A 15866-nucleotide genomic window follows, 5' to 3' on the forward strand; every position below is an offset into this window, starting at 1 on the left:
TATTCGGCCTATAAAATAATAATGGTAATGTGCGTATGTTGAATAAAATAAGAAAGATTCAGCTTTCAGTTAGTTCTTCTAAGTAATTACACAGTAAACCCGGAGTAGGTGCTCATTTCCACTACTGAGGAATACACATCCGAGTCCCACTGGCAATTGCTGCCTATTCCGAATCACATGCCGGTGTGATTCTGGATGGCATGATGCAGTTTACCGCAGCACACATTGGAATCCGATTTGGTTATGGCGATTCCACTGTGATTGCAGCAGCATGGGTGCTGTGTCAGATTCTGAAATGGAAGCAGCATCCGAGTGCAATTAGGCCCTTATGGCTTTTAAATATATAACATAATTATAACAACCTATAGGTTCCTGTATTAAATTTGTTCAATGTTTAATTTGGTATTATTTGAGATCTTTGAAGTTTCAGTGCACTAAATTAAAACATATATTTTTCAAATATCAAAACTAAAATAAATATAAACATGAATAGTGTTGAAAAGTTGAAAATACACATGTACGAGTATTCATCTATGTATATGTCTATCTTTCTATACAGCCAACTGTCCATTTGACACTTGTGTGTACTGTGTAACACACACTGTATAGTTTCAGTATTATAAGCATGCAGTAAGTATATGTATTCCAGAGGGTTGATTACCAGGGGGTACCAGATTCAGGGACTGCATGTGATTAACCTCCTTGGCGGTAACCCCGAGCTAGGGTTGGGGCAGAAAACCGCAACTAAGAGCGGTAATCCTGACCTCTGCGGGGGGTAGCTGCTGGAGGCTCAATGCAGAGCAATGCGCGCAGCAGGAGCGTTTCTACATATCTCCCGGGGATCCCGACGTCGGCCGGCATTCTTCTTCCTCTCCTCCGGGGCTCTGCTTCCTCCTGGCGAGATTGCCAGCTGTCGTTATGACGACAGCCAGCAATTTCACTTTAGAGTTGCATCGCTACCCGGAGGATGGAGGCATAACTGCAGCACTGGAGCCAGGGAGGTGAGTGATTGTAGAACTGCTGCAGATCTCCCTGGCAGCATGATTTTTCCCCACGTTTTAGGGTCTGAAAGGATGCAAAAAACTTGCACTGCTTCTAGACCCGAAAATCCAGAAAGAATCAGAACACCAAGGGGGTTAACCATCAATGCATTACAACAAAGCCTGAGTATTAGAAATTATAATACACACATAAACTGGGAATTTTGTTATTTACTAAAACCAATTGAAAAGATGAATATGCATTTAGGACGCACTACTAAGGAATGCTTGTGTGTCATGGGATACTTATAGGAACTCCACTTTCTCTACTTTCTCTGGCATGGACCACAATTACTTCCAGAATCTTGCAATCTAGCAAATTATGCAGCTCCCTACTGAGAATAATAATTCTCATGTGCTGGTCTGGCCTTTAAAGAGGGCCTGTAACCTTATAAAAAAAAAATATAAAAAGTCAGATACTTACCTCAGTAGGGGGACGCCTGTGAATGGTCCAGAGTGTTCCCCGTCTCTCAAAGCCCCTCCTGCACTGGGCCCCTCTATATAATCTTTGACAAGGAAAAAAACACATATATCCAGGCACATCGCCTCTAGTTAGGACATTAAATAAGTTAATGTCCTAACTAGAGGCGATGTGCCTGGATATATGTGTTTTTTCCTTGTTACTGACCCCTGTGGCTAGGGTCTAATTCGGTGCACTCCCTCCTCCCCTGTATGTGTTTGTCAGCATGCACACAGCTTATGCTGGTGTATGTGCATGGTGCGCATGGATACATTACATTAGCTCCCTTGTGCGATTGGTAAGATGCGCTATCTGTCCCAGGAGAGGACATCAGGATGTGTGCTCCTAATCCATTGATAGGTTTGATGTAATGAATGTTTGCATGTTTACACTATGCATGTTACAGGGGCAGAGTTAGGACACCTACGTTTCCCTGGGTACTTCTGAGCAGTATAGGTGACTAAGCATAAGAATGCATTCTTCTGTGAACTAAGACCCCAACTTTTAACTTAGCTGTAGGGATAACAGTGGTGCCTGGATGAGTGAATCTGTGAATGCATTTGTTTGGACATTTGCATGTGAGAGTGCAAAGGGTTAATAGATTTTTGCTGTTTTCTGGCCACACTCCCTTCAGCACCTCCCTTTCCTTAATATCTTATTTAATGTCCTAACTTAAGGCGATGTGCCTGGATATATGTGTATGAACCCATCTGCATCTACGCAATGAGGGAAGATGATGGGGGACCCAGACCTGCAGCACAAGGGTGGCTGAGGATCGGGGAACATCCAGAGCCTTCCCACTACTGATGTAAGTATGGAACTTTTTTTTTTAAAGTACATATTTACTTTAAGAGACAATTAATAGCAATAGACAAAAAGCAAAGCATAACAACCGCACCAACTCACAAAAACAAAATCTTGGATCCACTGCAGCAGAATAGTGCAGTCAATAATACATTAAATATGAGACACATAAGTATACCCAGATAATTTGTGCATTAGTCCACATACACCCAGCACTGGGCAAATGCTATATTTGAGTGCATAAAACAGCGTACTAAGTGCGGTAATCAATAATGCAGAGAAGTGCAGGGCCAAAAATAAACACTCATACATACTCAAATATGTGGGTTAGAATACATTTCTAGATAAGAAAATGCCCAGTGACAGAATACATAGGGGTCCAATAAAAGATGGTGATACTTGTTTATTGACTGTATTGTAGAGCATACTTGTTAGACCCAGAGGGTAACAGCACTGTGGCGGAAAGGAAACCAACATATTAAATAGAAGACCCCACTGATATCTTGACATGCCTATATTCTGAGGAACTGCTAATCCTAATTCTTACTATGATGTCAGAGAGGCCTCCCTATAAGCAAATGGTGCATTACCTTCATCAACCAATGTTTGGCTTGGATCTCCTTCTGATCTCGCAACATAAAAAAATTGTATGAATAAAAATCTAGAGGAGTCTGAAAATAGCCATGTATCATTGCATAATGTAGGAAGCCCCTGATAATCTCAACATAGCTTAGCTTAGCTTGCTGGCTTCAGACACTACAGCCAATGCTAATTGTTTTTGTTCAGTCGCTTCTGTTCAACTGTTTTCAACCTCATGGACCACAGCACACCAGCCCCCTCTATCCTCTACTGTCTCTCGAAGTTCATCCAAGCTCTGCAGTCCCCTCCTTCTTTTGGCCTTGATATTTTGCTAATTAATCTAATGCTAATTAGCTTATTTTAAATATATTTCAATAGGAATAAGAAGCCTATACTTCTGATTCCTGCTACAAAGATTCCCAGGCTTAGAAAAGAGCCAGCTGTAATTGTTTTGCTTATTTGTAATAGCAATCAAACATATTGACTTATTCACACTAACACAAAGTCTGCTTGGACCCAGCTTTTTCCCCCCCGAAAGGATGGAACATAAAAAAGCTCCCATCTTTGACCATTCTAAACTTGCTGACCATGGTTGAAATAAGAAACAAAAGACAGTAGTTGTGCACAACACCATTCCTGAACTTAAATGTTTCGGGTGTTTGCCGTTGCAGCTCTTTCATATGGGGTTTGGTCTAAAACTGCAAAACAATACAAAGAGGAGCACTCCTTTAGCATAATACCCTCTTTATCAGTGCAACAGTGTATGCAAGTAAAAAATGTGGTTACCAGAACAATGAATAAAATTGGCTTATCTCAAACTCTTGGAGTCTTCCATGTTGGCCATGCACAAATGCATCCTACAACAGAGGACCCCAGAAGTTGTGAGATAAGCTCATTTTGTTCATTGTTCTTGTAAACACATTTTTTCACTAGCGCACTAATAAAGAGGGTATTATGCTAAAAGGGTGCTCCTCCTTGTTTTGCTCAGATGACATTGGTTGAAAAATCAGACAGATAGAGCAGAATGATTAACCAGGAAATCTAAGTAGGTGCTTGGGGCCTAGTGGGTGTCAAGGGCCCATCTGCCACCTTCTCTGGCCTCTCTGCTCTTCAGCTTACCAAACGGACCACAATGGGGCCCCAAATCTTCTACCTTGCCTAGGGCCCCATTACATCTTAATCCATCTCAGGGAATTATAGTTACTCACGTTCTACCAATCAAATATGCTCAAATAGAAGGGTGTAAATGTTCTAAACTTTTCAAAAACTCACATTTGCACAAATGCAAAGCATATACCTATTCGTCAGGTTATGTTTTTTTTCTCCCCGAGATGAAATATCTGTTGCAATAATTAAATCAGCAATACTCCTGAAATCGGCTAGATGATGGAAACATTATCTATTTTGGGACTTTTAGGACTGGAGTTGAAAAAGACTCAGCTGGAGTGTCTAGCCTGTTACTTCATAAGACACAGAGGAGCATATGGAGGTTGCATATTATGATATTATAAAGAATAATGTATCCATTGCTGAAATAAACATAGAAGGATTCACTTCAGAGTTTAGAAATGTATGCCTATACACAATTTAACAGCAATTTTAAATGCACATTTAAGCAATATCTCACCTTGCTGGGATCAATCATGCTGCTGGCAACTGAGGAGGAGTCAGCATCTCTGACTAATTCCCTTAACTGAGGAAAATCCAGAGACTGCAGGAAAGCAGAGTCACGTTGCTGTGGGGCTGGGGGCACATTAGTTTGGTAACATTGTCCCTGGGCTCCTGGAGGGACCATCCTGACTTCCATGTATTTTAAGGTTCCATCTGTGTTCAGGTACAGAGCCGGCTGGTACTGATCCATGTATGGTTTGGACTCAGATCCAGTAAGAAAGCAGCAGCTGCTGCTGTAACCATAACTTTCCTTCCTCAGACATTTCATCAGCAATATAATAAATGTCACAAGAGAAACTAAACTTATAGCCACAAGGGAAACTATTAAATATAAGGTCATATTTGGCGATGATTTGGCATTTGTAAGGAAATCCCCAGATTTGGGCCTCTCTACTACCACCTCATCTGCTATACTGACCAGCACAGTGACTGTAGTAGATAATGGAGGATTCCCATGATCACTGATAGAAATGACAAGCTGCTGCTCTGTGTTTTCTGTTTCCTGCAATCCTCGTACAGTTCTGACCTCTCCTGTATGTTTAGACACTTGGAACAATGAGGAGCTGCCGGGGTCAATGAGGTTAAAGAGCAGCCAGGCATTGTGACCACAGTCTAGATCCACTGCAGACAGTTTGGTCACCAGATATCCGGCACTTGTAGATTTTGGGATCCTCTGTTGTACAATGAGATCCTCAGAGTGCTCTGGATACAGCAGGGAGGGGGAGTTGTCATTTGTATCCAAAATGAATATACAGACAGAGACAGAAGAAGATAACTTTGGTGACCCAGAATCCTCCACTTTTATGGTGATTTGTAGAGTCTGGATGTGCTCAAAGTCAAAGGAACGCTGAGCATATATGTCACCAGTATTAGAATTGATATAAACAAAAGAGGATATAGAGGATCCATCTATCTGGCTCTCCACTATAGAGTAAACCAGATCAGAGTTATCACCCTCATCTGCATCAGTAGCAGATATTGTACACAGCAAAGTCCCCGGATCACTGTTTTCCTTAATGAAAGCATTATAAGTAGTCTGTGTAAATGCTGGTGCATTATCATTAACATCAGACACCCTAAGAATAACAGTGGTCTTACTGGACAGAGCAGGAGACCCCAAATCAGTAGCTGTCAGCTCAATAATATACTGTGATATCCTCTCTCTATCCAGATTCCCATCAGTGACCAGTGAGTAACGATTTTTAATATTTCTAATTTTAAAAGGAATTTTAGGGGACAATTCCAACTGCATCTCCCCATTTTTCCCAGAATCCCTGTCTCTTACATTAATAAAACCTACAACAGTTCCTAGTGGTGCGTTTTCAGCAATTTCATCTGTCCGTGAGGTGAAAGAGATTTCTGGAGAATTATCATTAATATCCTCAATTTCTACATGAATGAGACAGTTTCCTTCTAATGCAGGTGTCCCTTTATCCACTGCCCTGATATATAATTCATAAAAATTCAGGTCTTCATAATCCACGGGTCTCTTTACAGTGATTTCTCCAGTACGGGGATCTAACAGAAATATATCTTTCGCAGACTGAGATGTGTGGTCATCAAACTGATATTCAATATCACCATTTTCTTTCAAATCTAAATCTGTCGCATTAAGTCTTAATACAAGAAAGCCTGACGGCTGATTTTCCTTCAGACTGATTTTATAAACAGATTTATCAAAAACTGGTGGATTATCATTAATATCTAGCACTGTTATTGTTATATGACAGGAGCCTGATCTAGCTGGTTCTCCACCATCTATGGCTGTGAGGATAAGATGGTGTTCTGATTTTTCCTCCCTATCCAACACCTTCTCTAATATCAGCTGAGGGATGGGAGTCCCATCCTTACGATTCTTCACAGACAATGAGAAATAGGGGTTTGTGTTTAATATATACTGATTAACACCATTAATGCCAACATCCAAATCCTTTGCTATTTCTAATGCAAACTGGGCACCTGGACTTGCCAGTAATTCTGATATTTTAATAACACGATCATTTGTTGAAAATGTTGGAGAATTGTCATTTATATCTACAACCTCTATTTCCAGATTAATAAACTCCAAAGGATTCTCTGCAGCAACCTCTAGGAGCAAAATACAGTTAATACTTGATCCACATAGATTCTCTCTATCAATCCTTTCCCTGACAATCAAAGCACCAGTCTCCTTTTTTAAAGCAAAATAATTGTTTTTATCAGATTCCAAATGTAGTCCACGATGTGTTAGATCTGTATGCTTTATGCCCAGGTCCTGTGCTACATTGCCCACAACAGTCCCTGGATCAGACTCCTCCACAATAGAATAACGATGCTGCCCAGAGACACAGCCCCAGCTACACAGAAGAATGGAATATGCTACTTGCCATTTCCAGATCCCTAGGCTGCCTCTGAAGTCCATATCTCACTTGTATTGTTTGATTCCTGATGTCCTGGTTGTCATTTATAAATCCATAAGGCTGTGGTCTTAAAAACTCCATGAAAACAGAAGCATTCCCAGGGTTTTCATACGAACAGCAGCATCTCTTTGTGTGCGAGGAAAAAAGTAGGGAGGGCGAATCACTGAGCCAGGGGGAGGAGAACGCACACGTATTACAAGCTGTTCTGTAAATAGCTAGGACAAAATTATAAGATGACGTGCTCGCCCTCTTCTGGCTATTATTGTCAACTTCATCTTTTTTCTTCCAAATTAGTGATCTCTACACACAATACAGAGTAGCGTGTATTAAAGATGAATTTCATAGTTTGAATGTTAATTGTGTTTATTAAGTATTTTAGAATGTACAGATTTCTGAATTGATTGATTGATTGATTGATTGATTAATTGAGGTTGAAATGTTATGCTGGGAATACACCATGAGATATTTTGACAGACAGATGGTTTGATAGATATTTTCCAACAGGTCGGATCTTATTTTCAATGTTTTTTCTAGAAGTGAATGGAAATTGATAAGAAAAACAATCACAAAATCGATCGGTCAGTAAATCTGCTGAAAAATCTCACTCACCAGCATTAAGGCTCTTGACAGCTGACAATAATTGGAGATCATGTTATCCCCATATATCAAACCTTTATCTACTTAGTTGTCAACTGTTAAGCAAAAAGAGTTTGCAACTCCCTTATTGATTTAATTAGACTATTGCGCTGTTGCAGGAAGGACATTGAATTACTTGTGTTGCAGTTATATTTTTTAATCAACTAACTTTATTTAAACAAAGTTGTCACAGTGTGCATACATGCAATTGTCCTCACGCACCTTCTAATTCACAAACCTTTGGACATTCTGCTGAGGTGTAAGGTGCACGTTTCTGTAACCTCATAGTGGATTATTTTCCATGGAATCAAACCATTTTACCCACAGAAGACATAAATAAGACCTATAATTTAATTCCAATCAGAAATTTCACAATGATAAAATGATGGTGGCACTGCCAGCACCATTCAAAACAATTTATAATGTTCAGTGATATTTTTACATTTATAAAAAATCTAAAGAAAAAGTAAATTGTTTGCCTATAGGACAAGGGCAAGATTTCCATCGTTAAAAAAAGACCTAATGAAATATGATCTATTGCTCTTCAGTCTTTTAGTGGTAAGTTTACTAATAGATGTATCTGTTAGCCAGTGCTGTTTTGGAATAGGTAAACCAGGCAATCAACTGCAGGAGGGCATACTACAGAGCTATTGTTGTGCTTTAAGGAATTTGTATACACAACTGATAGCTCCAGATTTATTAAACGTATTTTGAGTATGTTCTTGCCTTGTGGGAGCTTTAAAGAGAATCTGTACTCTAAAACTCTTACAATAAAAAGCATATCATTCTATTCATCATGTTCTCCTGGGCCCATCTGTGCTGTTTCTGCCCCTCCCTGCTGCAATCCTGGCTTGTAATTGCCATTTTTATGCAGTGTTTACAAACAAAAAACATGGCTTCTAACCAGAGTGTGATAGCCTGAGAACAGCTCACTGTGTGACTCATGCAGAGCTTGGAGAGGGTGTGTATAGCTTCTGCCAATGACAAGCAGTGCTGCACATTCCACACATTCCAGCCTGAGCCCGACAGAGCCGACAGAGGAAAGAAGATAAGATTTATTACAGAGACAGTGCAACTAGAAAAAGCTGCAGTATGGCAGAGCACATTAGAATAGTTATAGGAACTTATAGGATAGAAGAAATAAGGCTCAACATTTTGTTACAGAGTCTCTTTAACCCTTTAGCAGTCAATGTATTTAGAGGTTTTCAAGTGCTCAATACCAAATTGTTTTAGCAACTTTTTTTTTAATTCTTCTTCGTTAGATCTCCTAGCTTCTAATCTGTGTTGCTGTAATGTGTATTAATGACCACTTGTCACTAGGAGGCAGTGTGAGACAATAACAGAGGACTTCTGCTTTCAGTTTCAGTATTCTATGTTAGCAGGAAAGGATGAAAACATTCCAAGATAATTACAGCACAACAAGTTCTGCCTACTGAAGTCAAAACCAGTGTGTAACGAATGTGGAATTATCTCCGTGGTCAGCGCACAACATGTGCGCCGACACTACGGAAACCCTCCACAAGCGTTTGAATAGGGGAACCCAGCTTTGGTGCAAATGCACCTGTAGAGAGGAATTCCAACCGGCAGATGGAGCTGTGGAGTACAGATGAACTTGCTCTCTGTACAACCACAGATGCCAGATGGAGATTGTACGAAGTGAAGCAAAACAGGGCAAGATAGCCACTCGAAAGAGAGTGAGCACAGAGACAGAATGTATGTATGTCCACCAATCTAGTCGCCACCCAGCGACTGTTGACATACAACAGCGAAGACCAAAGTGAGAAAGCAATCGCAAGAATGGCGATTGCTAGCAGGGACACAAGACAGAGTAAAGACAGAACATAGAATGAGTAAAGACAGAACCAATAGCAAACTGCAATCCAACACGTACAAACTGACAGGACTAGCTAAACGCGGTCACCACGCGTTAAGCGCAATAGCGACAAAGCGCGTTCAACGCACGGTCGCTGCACGTTAAGCACAACAGTGACAAAGCGTACCAACCCTAACTAACTATTGAACACAGAACAAAAAGGAAAACAGATGGCGAGAACGCTTTGCTAATCGGTTGGCTAACATCAAGTGTTCACACCAGACAAAAGCTCAGGCCCACACTCCAGGAACATAGGTCAGAAGGATACACCGCCTCTACCGCTAAAGCGAATGCGGTCCAAACAGCCAGACAGATGGAGCAACCAGTAGCAACCGCTGCTCTGGCTTACACTCCAAGACAGAGTACAGAAGGATCCACCGCCTCTACCGCTAGGGCGAATGTGATCCAAACAGACGAGACAAGACAGAACTAGGCCATGCAGATATAAACAATCTGACTGCACTAGAAGGAATGCTAGTGCACTCCCAAGGATAACTACTCTAAAGCATCATTAGCAAACAGTTAGCAGAGGGGCTGAAACTCAAGGTAAGTCTAGCAGAATCAAACCTTTATGACCAGCAGGGAATTCTGGGAGGAAATGGTATTTATACTGCAAGCCTTCAAAGGAAGCTGATAAGCAATTTGCATGACAAGTGGATGCAAATCCCTCACCAGAATAGCAAGTCTGAAACTTGCAGAATGAAAACAGTACTCCTTTCCAGTAGAGATGGGCCGAACGGTTCGCCGGCGAACGGTTCCAGGCAAACATCGGGTGGTTCGCCTTCGCCGGCGAAGGCGAACTTTCCCGGAAGTTCGATTCGCCCCATAATGCTCTATGAGGGTCAACTTTGACCCTCTGCATCACAGTCAGCAGGCGCATTGTAGCCAATCCGGCTATACTAAGCCCTGGAGCCCCACCCCCCCTTATATAAGGCAGGCTCCGGCGGCCATTAGCCTCGCTCGTGTGCCTGCTAGAGACAGAATAGGGACAGCTGCTGCAGACTTGTTCTCCTAGGGACAGATTAGTCAGGCTCTTGTCTTCTTAGCTTGCTTAGCTGAATCTTATTGCTATAATAGCACCCCAGAAAAGCTCTTTTCAGAGCTCATCCTGCTCGTGTGATCATTTTTTTTTTCTGTGTTTGAAACTGACACTTGTGTTTTTTAGACAGCATTGCTAATTCATGCTGTGTGTCCCACTGCCAGCAGCAGCACATTCAGTGACTACCTGTGTGTGTGAGACACTTGTGTTTTTTAGACAGCATTGCTAATTCATACTGTGTGTCCCACTGCCAGCAGCAGCAGCACATTCAGTGACTACTACCTGTGTGTGTGAGACACTTTTGTTGCTTAGACAGCATTGCTAATTCATAATGTGTGTGCCCCACTGCCAGCAGCCCACCAGCATTTAGCAGCACATTCAGTGACTACCTGAGTGTGTGACAGGGAGCTGCACATTGTACTACCCACCCAGTACTGCATTTACCTACTACTAGAACCTGTTGTGTTTAGTTAACCCACCTCATCACTGCATACACCTACGTTTGTGTTGAGTGAACTTGCCTCACTGCATATAACTACCTTTTAAGTTGAGTGAACTCACCTCACTGCATATCTACCTTTTCTGTAGAGTGAACTCACCTCACTGCATATAACTACCTTTGTGTTGAGTGAACTCAGCTGACTGCATCTAACTACCTGTTGTGTTCAGTGAACTCACCTCACTGCATATATAACTACCTTTGGGTTGAGTGAACTCACCTCACTGCATATCTACCTTTTCTGTTGAGTGAACTCACCTCACTGCATATAAAACTACCTTTGGGTTGAGTGAACTCACCTCACTGCATATAGCTACCTTTTGTGTTCAGTGAACTCACCTCACTGCATATAACTACCTTTGTGTTGAGTGAACTCAGCTGACTGCATCTAACTACCTGTTGCCCTCCTTGGATGTGTAGTGGTAGCCGTTGCTCAGGCTCCACACCGGATTCAAACCCTCATTCCCCGGCCGTTACCCGGGGTCACAAATGGCAGACTTGCCCGCCTCCATATGATTCTCGTGAAAGGAATGTGGTGTCATCTTTGCCCACCATAACTGGCTCTCGTTAAAGGATTTAAAGTACATTCATTTCAAATACAGCAAGCCCTCAATAGTCCTTCTGTATTGTTATTTTTGGTCACTACCTCGGGGCGGACGTGCATGCCTGACTGCTGCCCTCCTTGGATGTGTATGGTAGCCGTTGCTCAGGCTCCACACCGGATTCAAACCCTCATTCCCCGGCCATTACCCGGGGTCACAATGCCAGACTTGCCCGCCTCCATAGGATTCTCATTGTAGCGGTACCGAACAAGTACCGCTACAAGTAGAAAATGTAATTTAAAAACAAAACGTAAGCTTTTTAACAATGCCATGGAAAGTTGAGAAGGCAGACACACATTACCTGACATCACTGAGCGAGGAAGAGCAATCTCGCCATGTTGCGCAGTAGTCCAGCATGGCCGTCACTACACAAACAGCTGGTAACTTGCGGTGCGTTACACAGTTAGTTTGGTGCGTCAGTGTGAAGCAGTACTCTAATTACACTACCTGATTGATGTATACACATGCAAGATGTTTGAAAGCACGTTAGGCCTGCAATTTAGCATTCAATGTGATTTCTGCCCTTAAAACGCTGTTTTGCTTCGCATCCAGATTTTTCCCCGGGACTTTTGGCGTGTATCCCACTCCGCCATGCCCCCTCCAGGTGTTAGACCCCTTGAAACATCTTTTCCATCACTTTTGGGGCCAGCATAATTTTTTCTATTTTTCAAAGTTCGCCTCCCTATTGAAGTCTATTGCGGTTCGCGAACTTTTCCGCGAACCGAACCTTCCGCGGAAGTTCACGAACCCGGTTCGCAAACCTAAAATCGGAGGTTTGGCCCATCACTACTTTCCAGGGACCTGCAGCATGCGGACCTGAAAAATGGTCAAAAAGCTGCCTGCCTGCGCAGACAGCAGAGCAGATCATTACACAGTGCACTTATCTCAAACGACATAACTAGCCTAAGGGGCCCAAAGTCCAATGAGTACCTTTAGGATTTCACAGGTCATTTTGCGGCATTTGATTTCCAGACTACTCCTCATGGTTTAGGGCCCCTAAAATGCCAGGGCAGTATAGGAACCCCACAAATGACCCTATTTTAAAAAGAAGACACCCCAAGGTATTCTGTTAGGACTATGGTGAGTTCATAGAAGATTTTATTTTTTGTCACAAGTTAGCGGAAAGTGACACTTTGTGAAAAAAAACAAAAAAACAATACAAATCAATTTCCGCTAACTTGTGACAAAAAAAAAAAAATCTTCTATGAACTCACCATACTCCTAACGGAATACCTTGGGGTGTCTTCTTTCTAAAATGGGGTCATTTGCAGGGTTCCTATACTGCCCTGGCATTTTAGGGGCCCTAAACCGTGAGGAGTAGTCTGGAAATCAAATTCCGCAAAATGACCTGTGAAATCCTAAAGGTACTCATTGGACTTTGGGCCCCTTAGCACAGTTAGGGTGCAAAAAAGTGCCACACATGTGGTATCGCCGTACTCGGGAGAAGTAGTACAATGTGTTTTGGAGTGTATTTTTACACATACCGATGCTGGGTGGGAGAAATCTCTCTGTAAATGGACAATTGTGTGTAAAAAAAATCTAAAAATTGTCATTTACAGAGATATTTCTCCCACCCAGCATGGGTATGTGTAAAAATACACCTCAAAACACATTGTACTACTTCTCCTGAGTACGGTAATACCACATGTGTGGTACTTTTTTGCAGCCTAACTGCGCTAAGGGGTCCAAAGTCCAATGAGCACCTTTAGGCTTTACAGGGGTGCTTACAATAAGGCACCCCCCAAAATGCCAGGACAGTAAACACACCCCACAAATGACCCCATTTTGGAAAGTAGACACTTCAAGGTATTCAGAGAGGGGCATGGTGAGTCCGTTGCAGATTTCATTTTTTTTTGTCGCAAGTTAGAAGAAATGTAAACTTTTTTTTTCTGTCACAAAGTGTCATTTTCCGCTTACTTGTGACAAAAAATAATATCTTCTATGAACTCACTATGCCTCTCAGTGAATACTTTGGGATGTCTTCTTTCCAAAATGGGGTCATTTGGGGGGTATTTATACTATCCTGGAATTCTAGCCCCTCATGAAACATGACAGGGGGTCAGAAAAGTCATAGATGCTTGAAAATGGGAAAATTCACTTTTTGCACCATAGTTTGTAAATGCTATAACTTTTACCCAAACCAATAAATATAAGCTGAATGGGTTTTTTTTTCATCAAAAACATGTTTGTCCACATTTTTAGCGCGTGCAGCGGCGAAAGAGGGTCCCCCCAGCCGTCCGAGCCCAGCGTAGCCGGAACAAACAGTTCCGGCCAGCGCTAAGGACTGGATCGGAGGCGGATGACGTCAGGACGTCGGCTGACGTCCATGACGTCACTTCTCTCGTCGCCATGGTGACGAGGTAAGCGAAACAAGGAAGGCCGCTAACTGCGGCCTTCCTTGATACTTCTGATCACCGGAGGCGATCAGAATTACGCTTCCGGAGCGCCCTCTAGTGGGCTTTCATGCAGCCAACTTTCAGTTGGCTGCATGTAATAGTTTTGTAATAGTTTTTTTTTTATAAAAAAAAAAAAACCCTCCCGCAGCCGCCCTGGCGATCTTAATAGAGTTCCCCTTTAGTACTACCATCATTAAAATGCATGGGGTCCATTTTCTTGTGCTCTTATGTTCCTATCATGATAATGATTAGACTGTATCTCCCCTTAATTACTAGTATAGCCCTTCAAGACATTATTTTCTGGAGCTTTACAAATGTAAGAAGTTCATAACATGTAAAAAAAAATTTAAATGCATCAATGTTAACATAAATAATTCACAAACTGTGTACACATTTGCATCCCATTAAAGTGTTTTCATGTCACCTAATGAGTGTTTTTTTGTAACGATTCCTAAAGTAACGATTCCTGGAGTATATTACTGAGCTGCAGTAATGTGTGTGTCTCATTATAATGTCCCCAAAGTGTTTTACTAGTAATTATTATTAAAGGGACTCCGAGCAGTACAGAAACTATGGAAAGATGCATACCATTTTGAAGCTCTCTTTCTTCTCTTTCCAACAATATATAAACCGCCGCCCTACGCCTTTTAGTTTTCGCTATTTTCGCTATCGAAATCGTGGCAAACACGATTTTGATCGCAACAATAACGAAAACTAAAGGGTGTAGTGCGGCGGTTTATGTGTCGTTGGAAAGAGGAGAAAGAGAGCTTCAAAATGGTATGCATCTTTCCATAGTTACTTGTATTACACAGGACGACGTTTCCCCAAAGTCGGCAGCTCCATTCAGCTGCCAACTTTGGGGAAAAGTCGTCCTGTGTAATACAAGCAACTATGGAAAGATGCATACCATTTTGAAGCTCTCTTTCTCCTCTTTCCAACGACACATAAACCACCGCCCTATGCCTTTTAGCTTTCGATATTTTCGCGAACGAAATCACGGTAGCCCCTATTTCGATCGCGAAAATAGCGAAAACTAAAAGGCATAGGGCGGCGGTTTATATATCGTTGGAAAGAGAAAGAGAGCTTCAAAATGGTATGCATCTTTCCATAGTTTCTGCACTGCTCGGAGTCCCTTTAAAGCCTAACTTTAGGAATTGATTAGTTATTTCAGTTCTGGATAGTGTGAATAGGGATAACCTCTAAAGGAAAGACAGAGATAGCAAGAAATGAAACTTAATTCACAAAGGTGGACAGTCAAAACCCCATAAAAAGATTTTAACAGAGTCCCTCATATCTTGTCTCCAGACTACAATGGCTCATATTAAAGGGGTTCCTAGGAAGAGGAAGGTATGTGAAATACCCATTCTCTTGCTCTCAAAGTATAAAATACCTAGGCTTGCAATGCAGTGAATGAACACAAGTACCATGAACCTACTTTATCTGGGTTTCTTTGTTACACTACAAAATGACTACATCTACTATGCTACTATCACAGTGTTTGAAGAACTTGCATGACTACATCTAAAAATGAACCAAATGTGCTGGTCCCCTCCCCCTCTGCTCTATCCACCCTTGCTACCCCGCACAATGCGCACTGACCTTATTACTCTAAAAATGCGCTTTATCTTATTACTGTCCCATTACATGCACTTTTACTATATTACTCTCCAACTCTCACATTGGTGCAGAGGGAAGGGTCGAAATGTCCAAACAGCCTGGCAGATCTTGCAAAACTGATATGCAAAAGGTCATCATGTGGGAAAGGACGGGGATCCTTTCAAAATGGATGAGCTAAAATCAATGTCCCACATACATTACAACCCTGAGGATTTAACATACCAAGAAGTCATTCAGAACCACCGCAAACC

General features: G+C 41.9%; 1 protein-coding gene across 22 annotated transcripts in view; it reads right to left on the reverse strand.

The window, feature by feature from the left end:
- LOC137564200 (protocadherin gamma-C5-like) overlaps positions 1-15866 on the reverse strand; it is a 669033-nt gene that overhangs the window by 357230 nt on the left and 295937 nt on the right. Inside the window, exon 1 of one of the 22 annotated variants that reach the window (XM_068277733.1) lies at positions 4511-7074. The exons of the other annotated variants lie outside the window; for them this stretch is intronic. Coding sequence (XP_068133834.1) covers positions 4511-6955 — 2445 coding nt within the window. The 5' untranslated portion in view covers positions 6956-7074. Of the gene's footprint in view, positions 1-4510; positions 7075-15866 lie in introns of those variants that run through there. 22 annotated transcript variants of the gene reach the window in all.

The sequence above is a fragment of the Hyperolius riggenbachi genome, chromosome 3 (genome assembly GCF_040937935.1).
Source record: "Hyperolius riggenbachi isolate aHypRig1 chromosome 3, aHypRig1.pri, whole genome shotgun sequence".
Lineage (NCBI taxonomy): Eukaryota > Metazoa > Chordata > Amphibia > Anura > Hyperoliidae > Hyperolius > Hyperolius riggenbachi.